Source organism: Ambystoma mexicanum, chromosome 4p, assembly GCF_040938575.1.
Source record: "Ambystoma mexicanum isolate Mex_15411 chromosome 4p, UKY_AmexF1_1, whole genome shotgun sequence".
Lineage (NCBI taxonomy): Eukaryota > Metazoa > Chordata > Amphibia > Caudata > Ambystomatidae > Ambystoma > Ambystoma mexicanum.
This window is the reverse complement of record NC_090927.1, coordinates 355,990,284-356,007,358: the sequence shown is the minus strand read 5'-3', so window position 1 is coordinate 356,007,358 and position 17,075 is coordinate 355,990,284. Positions and strand designations below refer to the sequence as shown.

The 17,075-nt window shown below is 47.5% G+C and overlaps 1 protein-coding gene across 1 annotated transcript in view; it reads right to left on the bottom strand.

Annotated features, from left to right (window-relative positions):
• The window catches only part of SDC1 (syndecan 1), a 104,317-nt gene extending 94,042 nt beyond the window's left edge, over positions 1-10,275 (bottom strand). Inside the window, exon 1 of the mRNA XM_069605909.1 lies at positions 10,080-10,275. Within this exon, the coding sequence (XP_069462010.1) occupies positions 10,080-10,139 (60 nt within the window). The 5' untranslated portion in view covers positions 10,140-10,275. The remainder of the gene's footprint in view (positions 1-10,079) is intronic.
• Positions 10,276-17,075: the final 6,800 nt, after the last annotated feature.

The following is a 17,075-nucleotide window of genomic DNA, read 5'->3' as shown; positions in this document are numbered from 1 at the left end:
TTGAACTTGAAGGTAAGCTGCTTTGTCCAGGATCTTTAAGAGGAACGGGACCGTGGTGATGGGTCTGTAATTCCCCAGGTATCAGTGGGTCGAGAGGTTTTTTTTTTTTAGTAGAGGTCTGACCCAGGCTTCTTTAAGGGAGGTGAGCCGATTGGAAGGACGAATTGATGAAGGCAGTGACAAATGGAGCGAGGGCTGGCAAACATTCTTTGTGAGCCATGTACCAGGTCAAAAAGGTGCACTTAGAACCAAAATGGACCCCCTACATTACACCATGAACATGATTGGATGGAGCGAGCAAGCGCAGTCCATCCAAATACAGTTTGAAGAGTTCACTGCTGAAGATAATGTGGAAAAATGGTCACACAGTGAATTTTAAAGCACATTTGTTCTTGTAGAGAGATTAAAAAGTAGGTAAAACGAAAAATGTCACAGTTAAGAGTGAGTAATACCACTGTGGACGCTTATGTTATTTGCTTCAAATGGATGTGGGGGTGAGGAGAGAAAGAAGGAGGTGGGATGGCGGAGAGGGTAATAGAGCTCAGCTGCAACGTGCTCGTCTTCGAAGCAAGATGGACAGGAAGCAACACAGGTTCGATCCCCGGGTCTGGGCTTAGAACCCTCTGGGTATTTAAGTGCGTTATAAATATGCAACTAAGAGAAAAAAAACAATTCTGCAACTAAAAAACAAACTGTACTGCGAGTCTTCACCAGCGCAAAGCTGCACACGCACTGCTCTAAGAGCGCCTGCAATTGGAGCGGCTTGATGTCTTGCACTGAAAGTACCGAGCACCCGCTGCAAGGCCGGAGGCTTGAATAGGGCCACTGCCACATGAGGCCTATTCCCCGTAAGCTGCAGTGATTTAAATGGAGGGAGGCGTGCCTCCACTCCCTGCAGGAGTGCATAGTGCCAGCCTCAGCAAGACGGGAGTACTGCACCAGAGGTCAAAGGAGGAGGGAACTCAAGGGTACACGTTCCCTTAATTTTTGGGGAAATCTGTCATCGCTCCCTTATTCTATGTGACCCAGAGCACCGTTCCAGGATGGCAGCGAGGGTCATCTTTCTCCCCTACTGATGATTTGAACATGGGCTGTGCTGGTGACACGCGTGCGTCACACCATGGTGCGCTGCTATCTTGCAGATGGGCTGCTCTAGAATGCCTGGGACATATGGCTCACCGCCGAGTGAGTCACAAAACCCCACTCGGCAATTGTGTCTTCTGCAATTAATCATGGATTACTACAGGCAAGAGTGTCTGTACAGATAATAGTCACGGGTGGAACAAAGTTGCCTCGGTCACCAATGAAAAAGTGGCCCACAGTTGTAAAATGCAGTCAGTACCAGGTGTTGCAAATTGTGCTTTTGAAAGAATATTTGTTCTGCATCAACGTCAAAACTACTAGCTCAAACTGGCCCACGCCCCCCCCCCGCAAACCCAGGCCAACTTTCACCCCAAAAAAATAAAAACTGGCTCATTGCCCTATAGACCAGTCAAGTGCGGCTATAGCCGTAGGTGTGTCCCTTAAGAGGGAGGAATGTAAAATATTTTGTAAAGTTGACTTATGCCAAGGGGCAGAATGGGGGAGGAGGGGAGTGGAGGAGTGGAGGCTGCTTAGAGCTGCATGCTGTGGGGAACAACCACCAGCTAATGGTAGTTAAAAATGAATTTTTTTCTTCGTTGTGTTTTCATCTGTGATGTTGCTGGTGTCCCCCAACCACCCCTTTTGTCCCCTGTGAGGTGCCTTGTTCCCAACCTCTTTTCTGCTCCCTCTGACGTTACTGTCTGCCCCCCTCGTTCTTCCATGATTTCTTCTCCCTCCTCCCACTCCACTTTCCCTTCTTCCACCCCCCCCCCCACTCATTGCAGAAATTATATTGATTCACGGAGGGTTCAGTAATTTGCCAACGCTCGGATTTGACATTTGGCCATATTGACTCTTGTGCTGCACAACTTCTCATGCTGGACCTCCCCTGGATCTTGCACTCAGGTTGGCCCTTAATGATGCTGTGCCCATAGTCATCTTAATCCTTGCCTTCTTGTCTGTTCCCTCGTAACATTTGCGAGGTCTTACTGACCTCTGCAACTGTGTTCCCTCCCCCCTCTGCTTCTCTGCTCTTCTCACTTTTGTTATTCTCTGCTCTCTTCTCTCCCTTTCCCCTCGTCTCTCCTCCCCCCTCCCTTACTTTTCTCTTTGCAATTTAACAGAATTGTCCCACCTAGTATGATAGTATCCAATGTTCTGCCCCCCCCCCGCAGCACTATCTGAAACGTCTTCAGGCCTAGTGCGATAGTCGCTTCTTTTGTTCCTCTCCCCCTTCTCATCCCCTCTCCCTCACCTCGTGCAATTCTCTGGCTCTACCAGAAATACCCATCAGGCCTAGTACAGTAGTCGGCTGTCTGTTCCCTTTCCCTATGTGTCTTAGCTCTTGCACTATCTGAAATGTCGCTATGCCGAGTATGATAGTCATTTCACATTCTTGTTGTTCGTGACCTGTAAGAACGTCTGTATTTTTCCCCTTGTTCACTCCCTTGTCGAAAAGCGCTTTGAAACAGTTTATTTATATAGCGCCTATACACAATCATATATCTGTCTTGATACAAACAGCAGTGTGGAGAAAGGGAAGGTGTGGAGTTCGAAGGGGGTGGGGGCAGGTGATCATAATCCCACTATTTATTTTGTACACTCCACCCACTGGCCAGAACCTGCAAGTCCACAGAGGAATCCTAGAAAAATAAGGCCTATACCAAACTACACCCCTCACCTAGAATGATGCCAAGGCCTGCACCAAACTACACCCCTCACCTGAAATGATGCCAAGGCCTGCACCAAACTACACCCCTCACCTAGAATGATGCCAAGGCCTGCACCAAACTACACCCCTCACCTGAAATGATGCCAAGGCCTGCACCAAACTACACCCCTCACCTAGAATGATGCCAAGGCCTGCACCAAACTACACCCCTCACCTAGAATGATGCCAAGGCCTGCACCAAACTACATCCCTCACCTAGAATGATGCCAAGGCCTGCACCAAACTACACCTCTCATCTGAAATGATGCCACGAATACATGTTTTTCCGTTGGTGTGCAAAGTACAGCAAGTGCCCTTTCATTTGGGTCTTAAAGCGTTCAGCAGCCAGTTAGCGCCCCCAGTCCTTTACAACTACCCCCATAGGTGTGTGTAACTCGAAAGTCATGGGTTCCGAGTCCGACTGACCCACTCAGCCTTTCATCCGTTCCAGGAACTATCAAATCCGTACAGTGGTGCGCTTTCACTGTTCCAGTGCTTTTATTTTAAAAGAAAGTGTGCGGAATGGTTTGGTTTTAAAATAAAAGTGTAGGAAGCAGTTGAGGCTTGCACTTTGCGCTGCGCTGATCGTTTCCTTTAACGGTAGGGGCAGGGGTTTGTATTTTGTGTGGCGATGGGGTTTGTGGGGAGCAGGCAGGCCAGCGGGGGACATAGTTCCACTGCTTCTTTTCATACACTTCGACCACTGAATCCGTAGCATTGAGTTGGGTTAGAAAAACGCCGTTGCCAGCTCCTGGCGAGGAGTCCAAAAATAATCAGATTATACAATTCCAAGGGGCATTTGAGGTCCCTACGGGACAAAGCCTCCAAGCCTGCTCCAAAAGAGACACTTCGCTTCAGGGAAGGAAGCGTGAGTTGGGAGAGACACTTGGTGGAAAACTTCTGGACAGCCAATGATGGATACAACAGCAGCAGCAACTCAGAGGCATGGATAGGGAGGGCCTTGAGCTGGCAAGGGCCACCCAAAATCTGCACAATGCCCACTCAGCAGCTTCAGACCCCACTTACTAGACAATTCTGGCTACACCTCTGCAACTACCAATGAGAATCAAGGGGTCAACATAAAGATGATGGCAGCAAAAACAACTAGAGGCCGTGAAAATTCAATTTCCTTAAGTTGGCGCTACTCTCCGTGTCAGCGCCGCTAGTTTGAAGCAGGCCGATTCGCTGCGGCCAGTTTGGGGACGGGATGTTTTGGCGCGCCAGTACACATGTATATGCTCTATGGCATATGGGTTCTTGGTGCTTTCTCAGGTGCAGCAGCTTCTCGGTGCTATAACGCACACTGCTCCTCCTTGGAGCCGTGGTCCTGAGATGCGCTCCTGCTCTGTTATAATGCTACTTTGACGTCAAAGTGCACCCGCACAGCCTCACAGAGCGCAGAACACTACCTGTCTGCCTCAAAGTAGCACAATGGCTATTTAAGTACACTGAACATTTCAAGACCCCCCTCCCCCTCCTCCGTTGGAGCAAAAGACAGTTCCTTGATATAGCTGGGGGGCGGGGGGGAACGTTTGTAAAGCGCCGATTGCTTGGGTGGGAGAAAAGCAATGCACACATGGACCAGTGGCTTATCCATCCTGCTAGAAACGCAAAGGTAAATACAATACTGGCAGATCGGTTTCTATGCACTATCCTTTAGGACAAATGGAGCACTTTACAGCGTGGGGAATTTGATGTCCTCTCTCCGTCCAAGCTGCTCTAATGCCGCTGCCGGAGAGCAGCACATTTCGGTGCGGCCAGTTCGGCGCGGGCTGCCGCACCGAACTGTCCTGCTCCGTAAATTGGGTCTTACAACCAATACTCTTTAGGTTGCCCTGACACCTAGTGGCAGAAAAACTATGCCATAGCAAGCTTAGATGTGATTTTAAATTACAGGCCGCATTTGGGGTTAATCAGGCGCTTTCCACCACACTGGGTATGCGCGCCCAGCCTGCTTGTTCGTGTGATCAATTCGACCAGATCCGGTTCCATAGTCTGCGCCTTCACCACTGGACTAGCCCACCCACCCAGGAAAAGAATTCGACACTTATGGGCAGAGTTTGACATAGCGTGAAGTTCCGGATTCCTCCCGCTTCCGATTTTTTTATTACCTGAATGATTAATGTGGAATCGGACAGAGTAACTGTATTCGCCTAGTGTGGCAGTACTGCCAAATGGTTTCAATGTACCCTTGTATTCTTGCACTGTCTGCTTATAAGCACTCTGGGTAACCAAGAGACTGCATATCCATGTAATGCGCCCAGATACCCGGCGTGCACTATAAATAAACACAATAAGATTTGAACTGGTCAAACCAAGGCTGATCCCCGTCAATGGCGAGTGCTTAACATATGAGCTATCTTCCGAGCGGTCCTCGGTCCACCAGTGGAGAAAAAAAAACAAGGCGTTTGCCTGCCGGACTGCAGAACGGGTAAGGTTAGTGCCTAGGTCCTCTCCATGCAGAGGAAACGTACCATGCAAAAAGGCCAAATTAAGTTGAGTCAGAGGGGGAAAAAAGGCACCTGCCGAACACATTGCAAATAGAAGCGGCGGATGCCTCTCTCATATAGCAGAGTTTCTCAATCTGCCATATAATATGTACTTCGAGAACAATAGAGTGAAAATCTATTCAAAGATGGAGTGGAAAGCCCGGCAGAACAATTAGAAACGGTTTCTACATCAAGGGTTTGTTGGCATGAGGTAGTTGTGGCGTATCGGGGAGGAAGGTCAGGAAACGAAGTCCCAATGTTAACTGAAACCATTAACACCATGTCCAAGACGCAATTCGGGATTTTCCACATGGAAATTCCGGGTATGTGGTTTAAGTTTTCCAGCAGCAACTGGATCCAGAAGAAACCGTGTGGCAGTTGAATTTCCAGGTGGAAATCTGTCAGGGGGTATCAGCCGAGTGGGTCTCACTGTGCCGGGTGGGACCTCCCTCTGGACGTGTGCCATGTGCTTTGTAACCAAATGAATGAAGGAAGGAGAAGCCGTGCACTAGGGGCGGGCCTGCTAAGGTCAGGGCTACAACCCATGCTCAGTGGAACAAGCATTAATATTTTTTTGTTTTTGCTTTTATCAATTTTATGATTTTGCGAAATGATTTTCCCTTTCCTTTCTTAATAATATTTATATAGAGCCTTAACCCAAAGCGCTTTACAGAGCACATATTTACATACAATATCATTTTTACAAAAGGTAGCGGGCGCCCCTCTCTCGCAAGAACAGACATGATAACCTGTTCAGTGGTTATTAACCACTTGAGAGTTCGCAGCCACTGCTTTTACTCACTGTGCCTTTCACAGATGGGAAATATCCATTTGCATATCAGTCTTTGTCCTGCCCAGGGGCAGTCCAGCACCGAAATACAATGGCAATTCCAATCTGAACGAGAGTACCACCAGCAACCCCATACACGTGTTTCACCCTTGTTGGGGATCATCAGTGAGGTGAAGCTGATGCCTCTCTAAGCACAGTGAGAGGGAGACCACGTCTGGTTGCCCCCAGGAGACCTAGGGTTACCAATCCCAGGTTCCTTAAAATATAGTTTTACAAAAGGTAGCGGGCGCCCCTCTCTCGCAAGAACAGACATGATAACCTGTTCAGTGGTTATTAACCACTTGAGAGTTCGCAGCCACTGCTTTTACTCACTGTGCCTTTCACAGATGGGAAATATCCATTTGCATATCAGTCTTTGTCCTGCCCAGGGGCAGTCCAGCACCGAAATACAATGGCAATTCCAATCTGAACGAGAGTACCACCAGCAACCCCATACACGTGTTTCACCCTTGTTGGGGATCATCAGTGAGGTGAAGCTGATGCCTCTCTAAGCACAGTGAGAGGGAGACCACGTCTGGTTGCCCCCAGGAGACCTAGGGTTACCAATCCCAGGTTCCTTAAAATATAGTTTTACAAAAGGTAGCGGGCGCCCCTCTCTCGCAAGAACAGACATGGTAACCTGTTCAGTGGTTATTAACCACTTGAGAGTTCGCAGCCACTGCTTTTACTCACTGTGCCTTTCACAGATGGGAAATATCCATTTGCATATCAGTCTTTGTCCTGCCCAGGGGCAGTCCAGCACCGAAATACAATGTCAATTCCAATCTGAACGAGAGTACCACCAGCAACCCCATACACGTGTTTCACCCTTGTTGGGGATCATCAGTGAGGTGAAGCTGATGCCTCTCTAAGCACAGTGAGAGGGAGACCACGTCTGGTTGCCCCCAGGAGACCTAGGGTTACCAATCCCAGGTTCCTAAAAATATAGTTTTACAAAAAGGTAGCGGGCGCCCCTCTCTCGCAAGAACAGACATGATAACCTGTTCAGTGGTTATTAACCACTTGAGAGTTCGCAGCCACTGCTTTTACTCACTGTGCCTTTCACAGATGGGAAATATCCATTTGCATATCAGTCTTTGTCCTGCCCAGGGGCAGTCCAGCACCGAAATACAATGGCAAATCCAATCTGAACGAGAGTACCACCAGCAACCCCATACACGTGTTTCACCCTTGTTGGGGATCATCAGTGAGGTGAAGCTGATGCCTCTCCCCTGGGCAGGACAAAGACTGATATGCAAATGGATATTTCCCATCTGTGAAAGGCACAGTGAGTAAAAGCAGTGGCTGCGAACTCTCAAGTGGTTAATAACCACTGAACAGGTTATCATGTCTGTTCTTGCGAGAGAGGGGCGCCCGCTACCTTTGTAAAACTATTTGTTAAGGAACCTGGGGTTGGTAACCCTAGGTCTCCTGGGGGCAACCAGACGTGGTCTCCCTCTCACTGTGCTTAGAGAGGCATCAGCTTCACCTCACTGATGATCCCCAACAAGGGTGAAACACGTGTATGGGGTTGCTGGTGGCACTCTCGTTCAGATTGGAATTGCCATTGTATTTCGGTGCTGGACTGCCCCTGGGCAGGACAAAGACTGATATGCAAATGGATATTTCCCATCTGTGAAAGGCACAGTGAGTAAAAGCAGTGGCTGCGAACTCTCAAGTGGTTAATAACCACTGAACAGGTTATCATGTCTGTTCTTGCGAGAGAGGGGCGCCCGCTACCTTTGTAATACATACAATATCACCCAACCGATATTGGTACTCATTTATCGTCCTCGGAAGGATAAAGGCTGAATCGGCCTTGCCGGGATTCAAACCTGCGACCTGCAGTTCACGCACACATGGCAGCAGCGAGCGCTCAACCTGCTGAGCTATTTTACTGGCATTACATGGAACAGTAACTGGATGCGTGGGGTGCAGCGGGTACACTATCTTGGGGGTACAGGGTTACATGAGATTTTATTTTAGCACCGAAAACCAGCCTCACGCATAAAGATCAGATGCAAAAGCAGTGGCACTTGTTTTGCCACACTTAGGTCTGGTCATAAGTCCGACAGAAGGCCAGACATTTCCATGGGCCCCCAATAATCGCCTCGAACGCCGATGGCTCTTTAGAACGTAGATTTGCAAGCGAGTGCCCCCAATCCACCCGAGCCCCCCCTCCCAGGTTTACATGTTCGTGCTTACAGATGGAGTGAAAAGACAGTACGCACTGGTTCTCCCGATGGCGACAGCCAGCTGCAGTGTAAACAAGACACTAATGAAATGCAATGGCACTCATACCATCAACCCATTTGAAGATAAACGGCCAAGTTGGACCCAACGCAAGTACAAGATTACAGCAGAGGGGGCATGTACTGCTTACAGTCAACATTGCGAAACTGCTCAAAAGAGATACGTGTAACATTGAAATAGTTGTGTCAAGTACACAAAAAAAAAGTCTGAAAAAGATTTCGTTTCTCGAGCGGGTGAGATTGCATGTGCACGCAGGTATTTCCTTGCATCTGTCCTAGGCTTTCTGGGGTATGCCCAAGTCCACGATACTGGGGGGGGGGGGGGGTGCTCATAGCTTCCAATGATTGATACACATATTGGGTAACGTAACTCGGGTTTTGGCACACACCCCACCTTTAAGTACCTGTACAAGGGGGCGAGTCCCTCCGGGGACTTGGGGACTGGCCCAGCCACTGACCCACGCATCATTCGCTAAGGTGTCAAGTCTTTGCTCACTCCCGCTGGAGGTCTACTTCTCAGCGGCACTTTGTATAAACAATAACAGGCCCCCCAAGGCTTGTGGGGGAGGGTCGGCGCCCCCGAAGCACACGCCAGACGCACCCCAGCTCAACTGGCGCCAAAGTGCAACGAAAACAAAATAATTGCGAAAAACGATTAAATGAAATTAACAAAAAAGGCAGGTGAGGATTCAGTAAACGAGTTAGACTGGACTTCAGAGCACTGCTCCGGTGACCCCCTCCCCCTGGGCTGGTTACCTCTCAGCCTCTCCAGAGTAAACATAGCAGGTAAAGCGCACACCGAGAGCAAACATCCGGCCGGGGGGGGGGGGGAGCCGCGGCCGCCCTTTCCCAGACAATTAACCACTTAGGCAGCAGCTGCTGCAGCGGACCCCGGTCACGGGAGAGAGCGGGGTGCCGCCCCGTCAGAGCGCAATACGGTTACAGCCCCTTCTCCCCCACAACACTCGAGAGTACACCCCAACACCTCGAAAGAAATCACCCCAACATTCTCCACCTCAGAGTAGCCAGTTCGTTTATGGGGGGGGGTGCGCTGAACTGAAGAGGTTCTCCAGAGCGCACGCCTTAGCAACGCAACAAGTCACCGCCGCGATGATCACGTCAGCGTCTGGGGCGAGCAGGCGGGCCAGGGCTCTCTAACCAGGAGCACGTGTGGCAGCCAACTACCACACCAAGGCAAGTCACTGGGAGATCAGCGGTCGGTTAAGGGTCACGCGCGTGCACCACCCCGGTTTGTAAGCTATCGAACCCAAAACGTGCACACCCTAGACATGGGATGTTGGCAAGGGCACCACCAGCCGATTTCAAACCACCCCTATTAAACGGGCTGCCACATTAATCAGGGGTGGGGGGTTCTTTGGATCCGGGTTTGCCCTACATGGGGAAAAAATAAATAAAACTGACGCAAATACCTGAACACGGTGCCACCCCGAGCCAGTTCTCGGCGCTAGAGCTGCTGCATGTTAATTCGCCTCAACTGTCATGGACCACCGAACTTTGGCGGCTTTTCCCCCTTAACTACACCCAAACCAAAAGCCTGCCACTCCACTACATGCACAGCTCGATGTGCGGGTAGGGCACGGGTCGGAATTAGGGGGCCGCCTGCCTTGAACGTTTGCATCCACCGCCCCCGACCCTGCAGATGTGCGCGGTAAGCAGGTCAGGCTGAAGCCGCGACAGAGTTCAGAGCAACTTACTGCGAAGGCCACTGCGAGGAGGAGGAAGAGGAGCGCTGCTGCTGCTGCTGCCTTTGCCATTGCTGAGGGGGTCCTTGCTGCGCGCTGGTTCCTGGAGCTGCGCTTCGAGTTGCACGGGCTCCTGACGCGGCTGCGGCTGGAAGTTAAGAAAGGCGGCTGCCTGCTTCTAATACATCTTATCCAACCTTCACCTTTAGCTCCCGGGCGGGCTCCTCCCACCTCCCAGGGCCGGCGCCTCCCCGCGGCCCTGCTCCGTGAGCTGCGCCCAATCCCAGGCGAGTCGCATCAGGAACACCCTCTGCCTGCGGCCCCGCCGGGTCCTGCTGTAACAGGCACCACTGCCCCGGGGCAGCGCGTGCCCCCGCCGCGGGAGGCCAGAGCGACCGCGCTCCTGGGTGGAGGGCAAACGTCGGTATCAAGGGGGCGCACAAAGTCATACTTTCCATGATGGCAAAGCAAACCATAGCCTTTACTCGGATACAAGACCCTCTATAATGGGTGACATTAATGTTCTAAAAACCCCCCTACCCCCAAACCACACATAAGAAGGGGCTACTGGCGTGTTTTTCCACGTGTAGCCTTTTTCTTTAAAGGCCAAGTCTCCCTGAACTCGCACGAGTCTCCCTATGAGCCCGCCTCTGTTATTGCACACAGATACATGTAGACTTTCCCCAAACTTAAAGGAGAGTTCCGGGACTTTTTTTTTATTGTCCCTACGGTCCGGCCATGTGTTTTTAAGCATAACTCGGTAGATCGTAGAAAACTTTCCTATGGACCTTACCCGACTTTTCGTCCATTAACGCACTCGAAATCAGCCGCCATTTTCTGATAATCCTATCACTTGCCGCATCGCCCTGGCTCACCTGCTTTTGCGGCACTAAATCAAATCCCCCGCCCCTGAAACAGACTTTATCAAAACATTCATATTCCCCGCCTCTATCCGTGACGTGACTGTGCTGCGTAGGCAAACGCGCCCAGGCGTCTTCTACGCGACTCCACACAGAACCCGGAAATCAACACAGATCAGCTCACACAACACAGCGCGCCACAATTCGCAATATGAAACTGTACTTTTAAATCAAACCGCAAGATTGTAAATTTGGTAAAGTACATTTATTTGACATCAAATGTTTAGAGAATATTCAGCGATTTTCTTTTTTATTTGCTCTCGATCCAAAATAGTTCGTTTTGAGGCACGCAATGTTCCTTTGCTGTACACAGGGTCTTAGATCATCTCACAATACAGCGCCACAATTCGGAATATCAAACTGTGGTTTAAAAGCAAACTGCAAGATTGTACATTTGGCAAAGTACATTTATTGGACATCAAATGTTTATAGAATATTCAGCGATTTTAATTTTTATTTGCTCTCGATCCAAAATAGTTCGTCTTGAGGCAAGCGATGTTCGTGTGCAGTAAACAGGGTGTTGGTTTACGATAAAATAAGCTCTTCGGTCGCACTGATAATCGCATGGCTGTTCCAACAACGAGGCACTAGGCCACCACAACGGTCTGTATGTTGCATCTAGCCGTTAGTACCGCGTAAGGGCATACTTGTACTTGGCGATCGTCCCATAAAATGGTCAGGGTGGTAACGTTGTTCACGCGGAGAAGCAACTGGCGGTTAAAGAAGCCGTCCGCCGGTGTCTGGTACTGGTGACACATGCAGTAATGCATGATGTACCTGTTTGAAAAACATAAATAATGAAATTAGTCTCACCATCAGATCTTTATTAAAATTATTCATTTTATATATTCGGTCGGTAAATTATTTCATAGCTAGGACAGTGCAACTGGGTTTTAAACGTCAAGGGGGGGCTGTAGGATACTGAGACAGTCCCTCAGTGCAGGGGTTGACAGGGAGTGCAGGTGGAGAGTGGAAGGGCCCAGGACCGAGATCGCAGACAGTGGACCAGTTGTTGCAGGGGAGAGGGAGAGAGAAAGCAGAAGCAAAGGTTTTGAGGTGCTTCCGTAAAAGTAGACGGTTCTCCCCAAGATAGTGCGCGGTACAAAACAACATGCCACATAGAACGAACAAGTACAACTTAACCCGTCTTTAAAGCAACTGTATAGTAATTAAATTGCGGTATAAACTCATCTAAAGAGTTACTTACATTATATTTGCATTTTCCATTGCGTCTGTGCGTAGGGCAGCCCCGAAATACCACTCCTTCTATGCCGACGTTATTTCTTCTAATGAACGAACATGAAATGGCTTTCGTTTCTGAAATTATATTCATTATCGTTTCTTACGTGGTCCCGGCCTGTCAAGGTCAAAATACAATAGAACCTTATACTGAGTCGTGTGCCATTCTGGCACCCGAGAAAAAATCAAAGCAGCTGACCTTCACTTTGAACGAGCACACATTCCTAGTTAGCTACATTCAATGTAAGGCATTCTCACAGGACTTGAAATTTACACTCCATCTTTGCATTTTGTCTGCGTGCTTTGCAGCCACACAGAACCATAAATACGGAGACATTCTATATTTTTTGAAAAATGATTTATATTACTGTTTGGTTTAATTTAATGCGCAAATGAACAAGGTTGGATAGATACACATATTCAATGGGCCTGCGACATGAGGAGACTTGAGAGAACAGACAATGAAATTACAATCATTTAAACCGTGATGTGTATTTCTCAATGAGTTCTTCTTTAGGTGGACATGGAACAGATGCAATGTTGGGTGGCAATGCAGTTGTCCCCTGCACAGGTTCGTTCACAACTCCATTTATGTGCCTATCTAGGACGTCAACAATAAGTTTCTCAATAAACTCATATTGCATATCCTCAAACACTGGTTTGATCACCCATTGTTTACTTCTTTTAGTGAAGGCCTTATTGTAGCGAAGCGTCCCTAAAGTTCCGGTCGTCCTACTTTGTTGACGGCCAACATTATGGTTATGTGCCAAGACAGCTAAAAGAGTCCGATTTATCATGCCCTCCATGCCAAAATGCAATCGTTTTGGCCTGTACTTGAGGCACATATTGTGGAACACCTCCAAATCTCCTGTGTGGCAGAATTCCGTGAGTCCCCTCAAAGCTTTTGTTATAGTTTTATCAAATACAATCTTTTCAATGGCTTTGTGAGTGGGTGATGAAGGAATCAACCACTTCTTCTTCCGTGCCTCCTCTGTGGACAAATGGCCATGTTCACAATTGTGGAAATGTTGGTTCGTGTTCCATCGGTGAACGTTTGTACAGTGTGGCATTACTGACCGCCATTTTTCCAGTAGAATTTCCAACGACCCTCCACATGTTTTTGAGCTCCACCAAAGATGGTTGCTGATTGACTTGGACCACTGTGAAATACCTTGCAATTCTTTTTTTTTACCTGCAGCCGACAATTTTTTATTGATTGATTTTGCAAGATGCCAAACGTCAAATTGGTGATTTATATTTTTGTACTGTTCTCTCATTGTCATGGCAATTGAAACGTGTCTGTCCGTGGCTATCAGGTCGATCACCATTCCCCGCGATTGTAGTTCTTGCAATGATGCTACAAAGCCAACTTTCTCCATGGCCACTGAGGATGTACTTTGTGACACCTGCACGACCACCGAACTCACAATTTTCTTACTTTCCATGTCCTGAAAGTGGTAGGTGCAGTACTTGGCTGAAAATCCTGGGCTGTCGCACTGTCCATCACCGGCTAGCCTGAACCGTTTGCCCGCGAATGTACTATCAATAGACATTTTTTCCATTCTCCACGCTTCGCTAATGGCTGGAAATAGATAATCGGTTTGGTATTTGTAGAACTGAGTTTTCGCAATGAAATGGATTCCCACAAACTGAAAGAAAGACTCTAATTTTTTAAAACTTGAACCACTAAAAAGTGCAGCCGCTGCACAAAGTAGATTGCCTGCTGGCAGTTGTCCCAGCATAGGTTGTGCAGACCATGTGAAAGGATGATATTTTGTACAGGTGGCATGTATTTTAAGGTTAGTGCCTCGAATTGCACGAGTCACATTAATCAATGGCTCCCCACATACTTCCCCACCAACCAAATGCCCACATTTCATCCGAATAATAATATCAATCAAACAACTATCGAATACAATGAATTTGGCCTCTTTCCTTATACTGTCACTCTGCATCCCAGCTGGTTCGGCCTGTAACGTTGAGGACATGTCACTCACATGAAAGGTAGAATCTCTGATATCGTCTTCCGCTATGTTCAGTGATATTGATGGTGTTTCATTGTCGCCTACTTCATTCTCTTCCATTGCAACATCTGTTCCTTCTCCGGCGATGGGTGAATAAAACAATTTCTTCAACTTTCTCGCGGTCTTAGTTTTTGCGGGTGTGGATTCTGTGAATTGATCTCCGACTGCATCCGAACTACCAGGAGGACATTCACTATCAATGGCTGGTGGTGGTATAGCTCCGTTGTCAATCACTTCATATTCTTCCCATTGGCACGATGCTTCTCCAGTCTCAAGTCCCTGCCAAAAGGTTTGACAAGCAACATCTCTCGTTCGCTTCACTGTCTGTGTAGATCTAGTTCGTACACCCACTCGCAACTAGAGGACAGATTGGAAAAGGGGTGTTCAGTTTAAACACAACTTACAGTATTGAACTATTAACAGTGAAAAACAACATAATATAGTGACCAGGACACTAACCTTCTTTTGCTTTCTTTTCTTTGAAACTTTCTTGCCTCGAACTTCAACATCAGGACGCTGTTGCTCCGACTCGTGTGTGTATATGTCTCCACTTCCTCTTGCGCTGCAACGACTATGTTTTCCTGATAAGCACATCCATCACGCACTGACGCTCCATAGACTCCCTGAAACATAGAACTTTCATTAGTATGTATAATAATATCGAAAACACAAAATGTACTTGGGGACCAATACCCACGTACATCTCAATAGCAAAACACGAATGAACGCTTTGTGTAGAACATTCAAACGACAATTATTCACGCATTGTTGATCTAGTTAGATGGAACTGTCAAGATCCATACCTTGGGCTCCTCATAGACTTCCATTGATGATATTATTGAAGATGATGCTTCAGTGACTCCCTGAAACACAGTAATTGCATTAGTATGGTTTTCTATTTTGATAAAAAGAACATAAAGTTTGTGCAGGCGTCAACGGCTCATCTAAATAGACCTGCACAAATGATCAGTTGTCTAAAATAAATAATGGATATCTAAATATGATTCGATTTGCTCGATCGTTGGAAGTGTCACCACCCAGAAATCTGCATCAACTACTAGGGGTGATGTTCTTGTAGAAGAAGCTCCGTCATCTCCCTGAAACATAGTACTTGCGTTAATAACGAAGGAAGTATAGCGGATGTAATCACGTCAAATGATCTCGCTTGATCGAGCTGTCAGTATCCATACCTCGAAATGCATAAGAACATCAAGGGACGATGTAACTGCGGTGCACACTTCTGCAAGCTGTTGCGCCGACCCGTAACTGCACGCTCCCCCTTCTTCTTGGACTAATGCTCCATCGACTCCCTGAAACATAGGACTTTCATTAGTAATGAACACAATATTGAAAAAAGAAGACACATACGAGGGCGACGACAGAAGGACATATCAATGGCTAAAAACGAAAGAAACATTGTGTGTAACAATCACGCTACAAGAATGCAAGATCTGATGATCTCCATCGATGGAACTGTCCTGAAACGTACCTCGAGCATCTGAGTGACATCAACGGTAGTCGTCAATACGTTGGACTCCTCAGCATCTCCCTGAAAGACAGTACTTGAATTATTTTGGATAACAATAATTATAACTCAAAACAAAGACTAGAGGACGAGTACAAGGGTGTACCATTAGGTAAAATAATTACACGATAAATTAAAACTGTTGATTTACATGCCTAAAACAAGTCAATGGCAGAATAGCTAAGTAAGATTACCCGATAGGCGCTTGAAGTGGCTGATGACTGCAATAACGACACGGATGGAGAATCTTCCGCCTTCATATTGAGTGGATACATAAATGGGGAAATTATTGTTAGCTAATGCTACACACTACCGCAAGGCCGAGAGATAAATACGTAAACTTGACTCACCAGTGGAGGGATGTGGACGAATAGAGTGGGAATAGCGGTGGAGAGCAATTTTCGCCTCGCTCGCGGTGTGTTCTTCTTTATTAGCAATGATGTGGAGTACATGTCAGAGGTAAAGTGCCTGCTGCAGATGCGGTATCGATCACCCCTCTTGTCCGCAAAGACTTCTAGGACTCTACTTTCAAGCTCAGAGGGTGGATATCCGCAATATCGGACCCATTCTCTTATCTGATCTATTGTCTTAGGGAAAACATGCATTATAAGACCTTCAGATTTATTATGGGTCTTCGAAGGGCAACCGCCAATGGAACAGGCAGGCATTGTGGAAAGTTCTGAAAAGTAAAGATCAACAATTCTCTATGAATACCAATGTGTTAAAAAATTAAATGACACATAAAAGGTTCAATGCAAGGTATGTTTTGGTTCTTGGAACTATACACGTTATTCACATGCGGATAAGTATTTGAATAACTTAAAAAAAATAGAAAAATAATTTGACTAAACTCAGAACATATGACTAGTTCCTTGCATGTACTGTCTTGAACGAAAAGAAATTGGACGCAAAATGAGTATGGTACATGGCCTTACCTTGACGAGCAAACAGTTAGATTCAGGGATCAGAGTAGTTTCTTGTCGAAGAACAGGGAGCAGTTCACAGGTTGCAAACTGACGAGTTTCCTCGAAGTGGTCACGGAAGTTCACAGAGACGAAGAGCAGATAACCAGCACCTTCACGGGTTGACTAGCAAAGTGCAAAGAAGTTCTCATTATAAATATGAAGTGGGTTATAAAGAATTCGAAACAGGGGTGTGTTTGTGAATGAATGACGTGTATGAATCACGTCCAGCGTGAGGGGGGATGCTTGGCAGGAGACACGGGGTCTGGCGGTAGACATGGGAACAACAACCCATGCGCTATAGACCACTTTGAAGTGTACATGGTCTTTGGCACCTC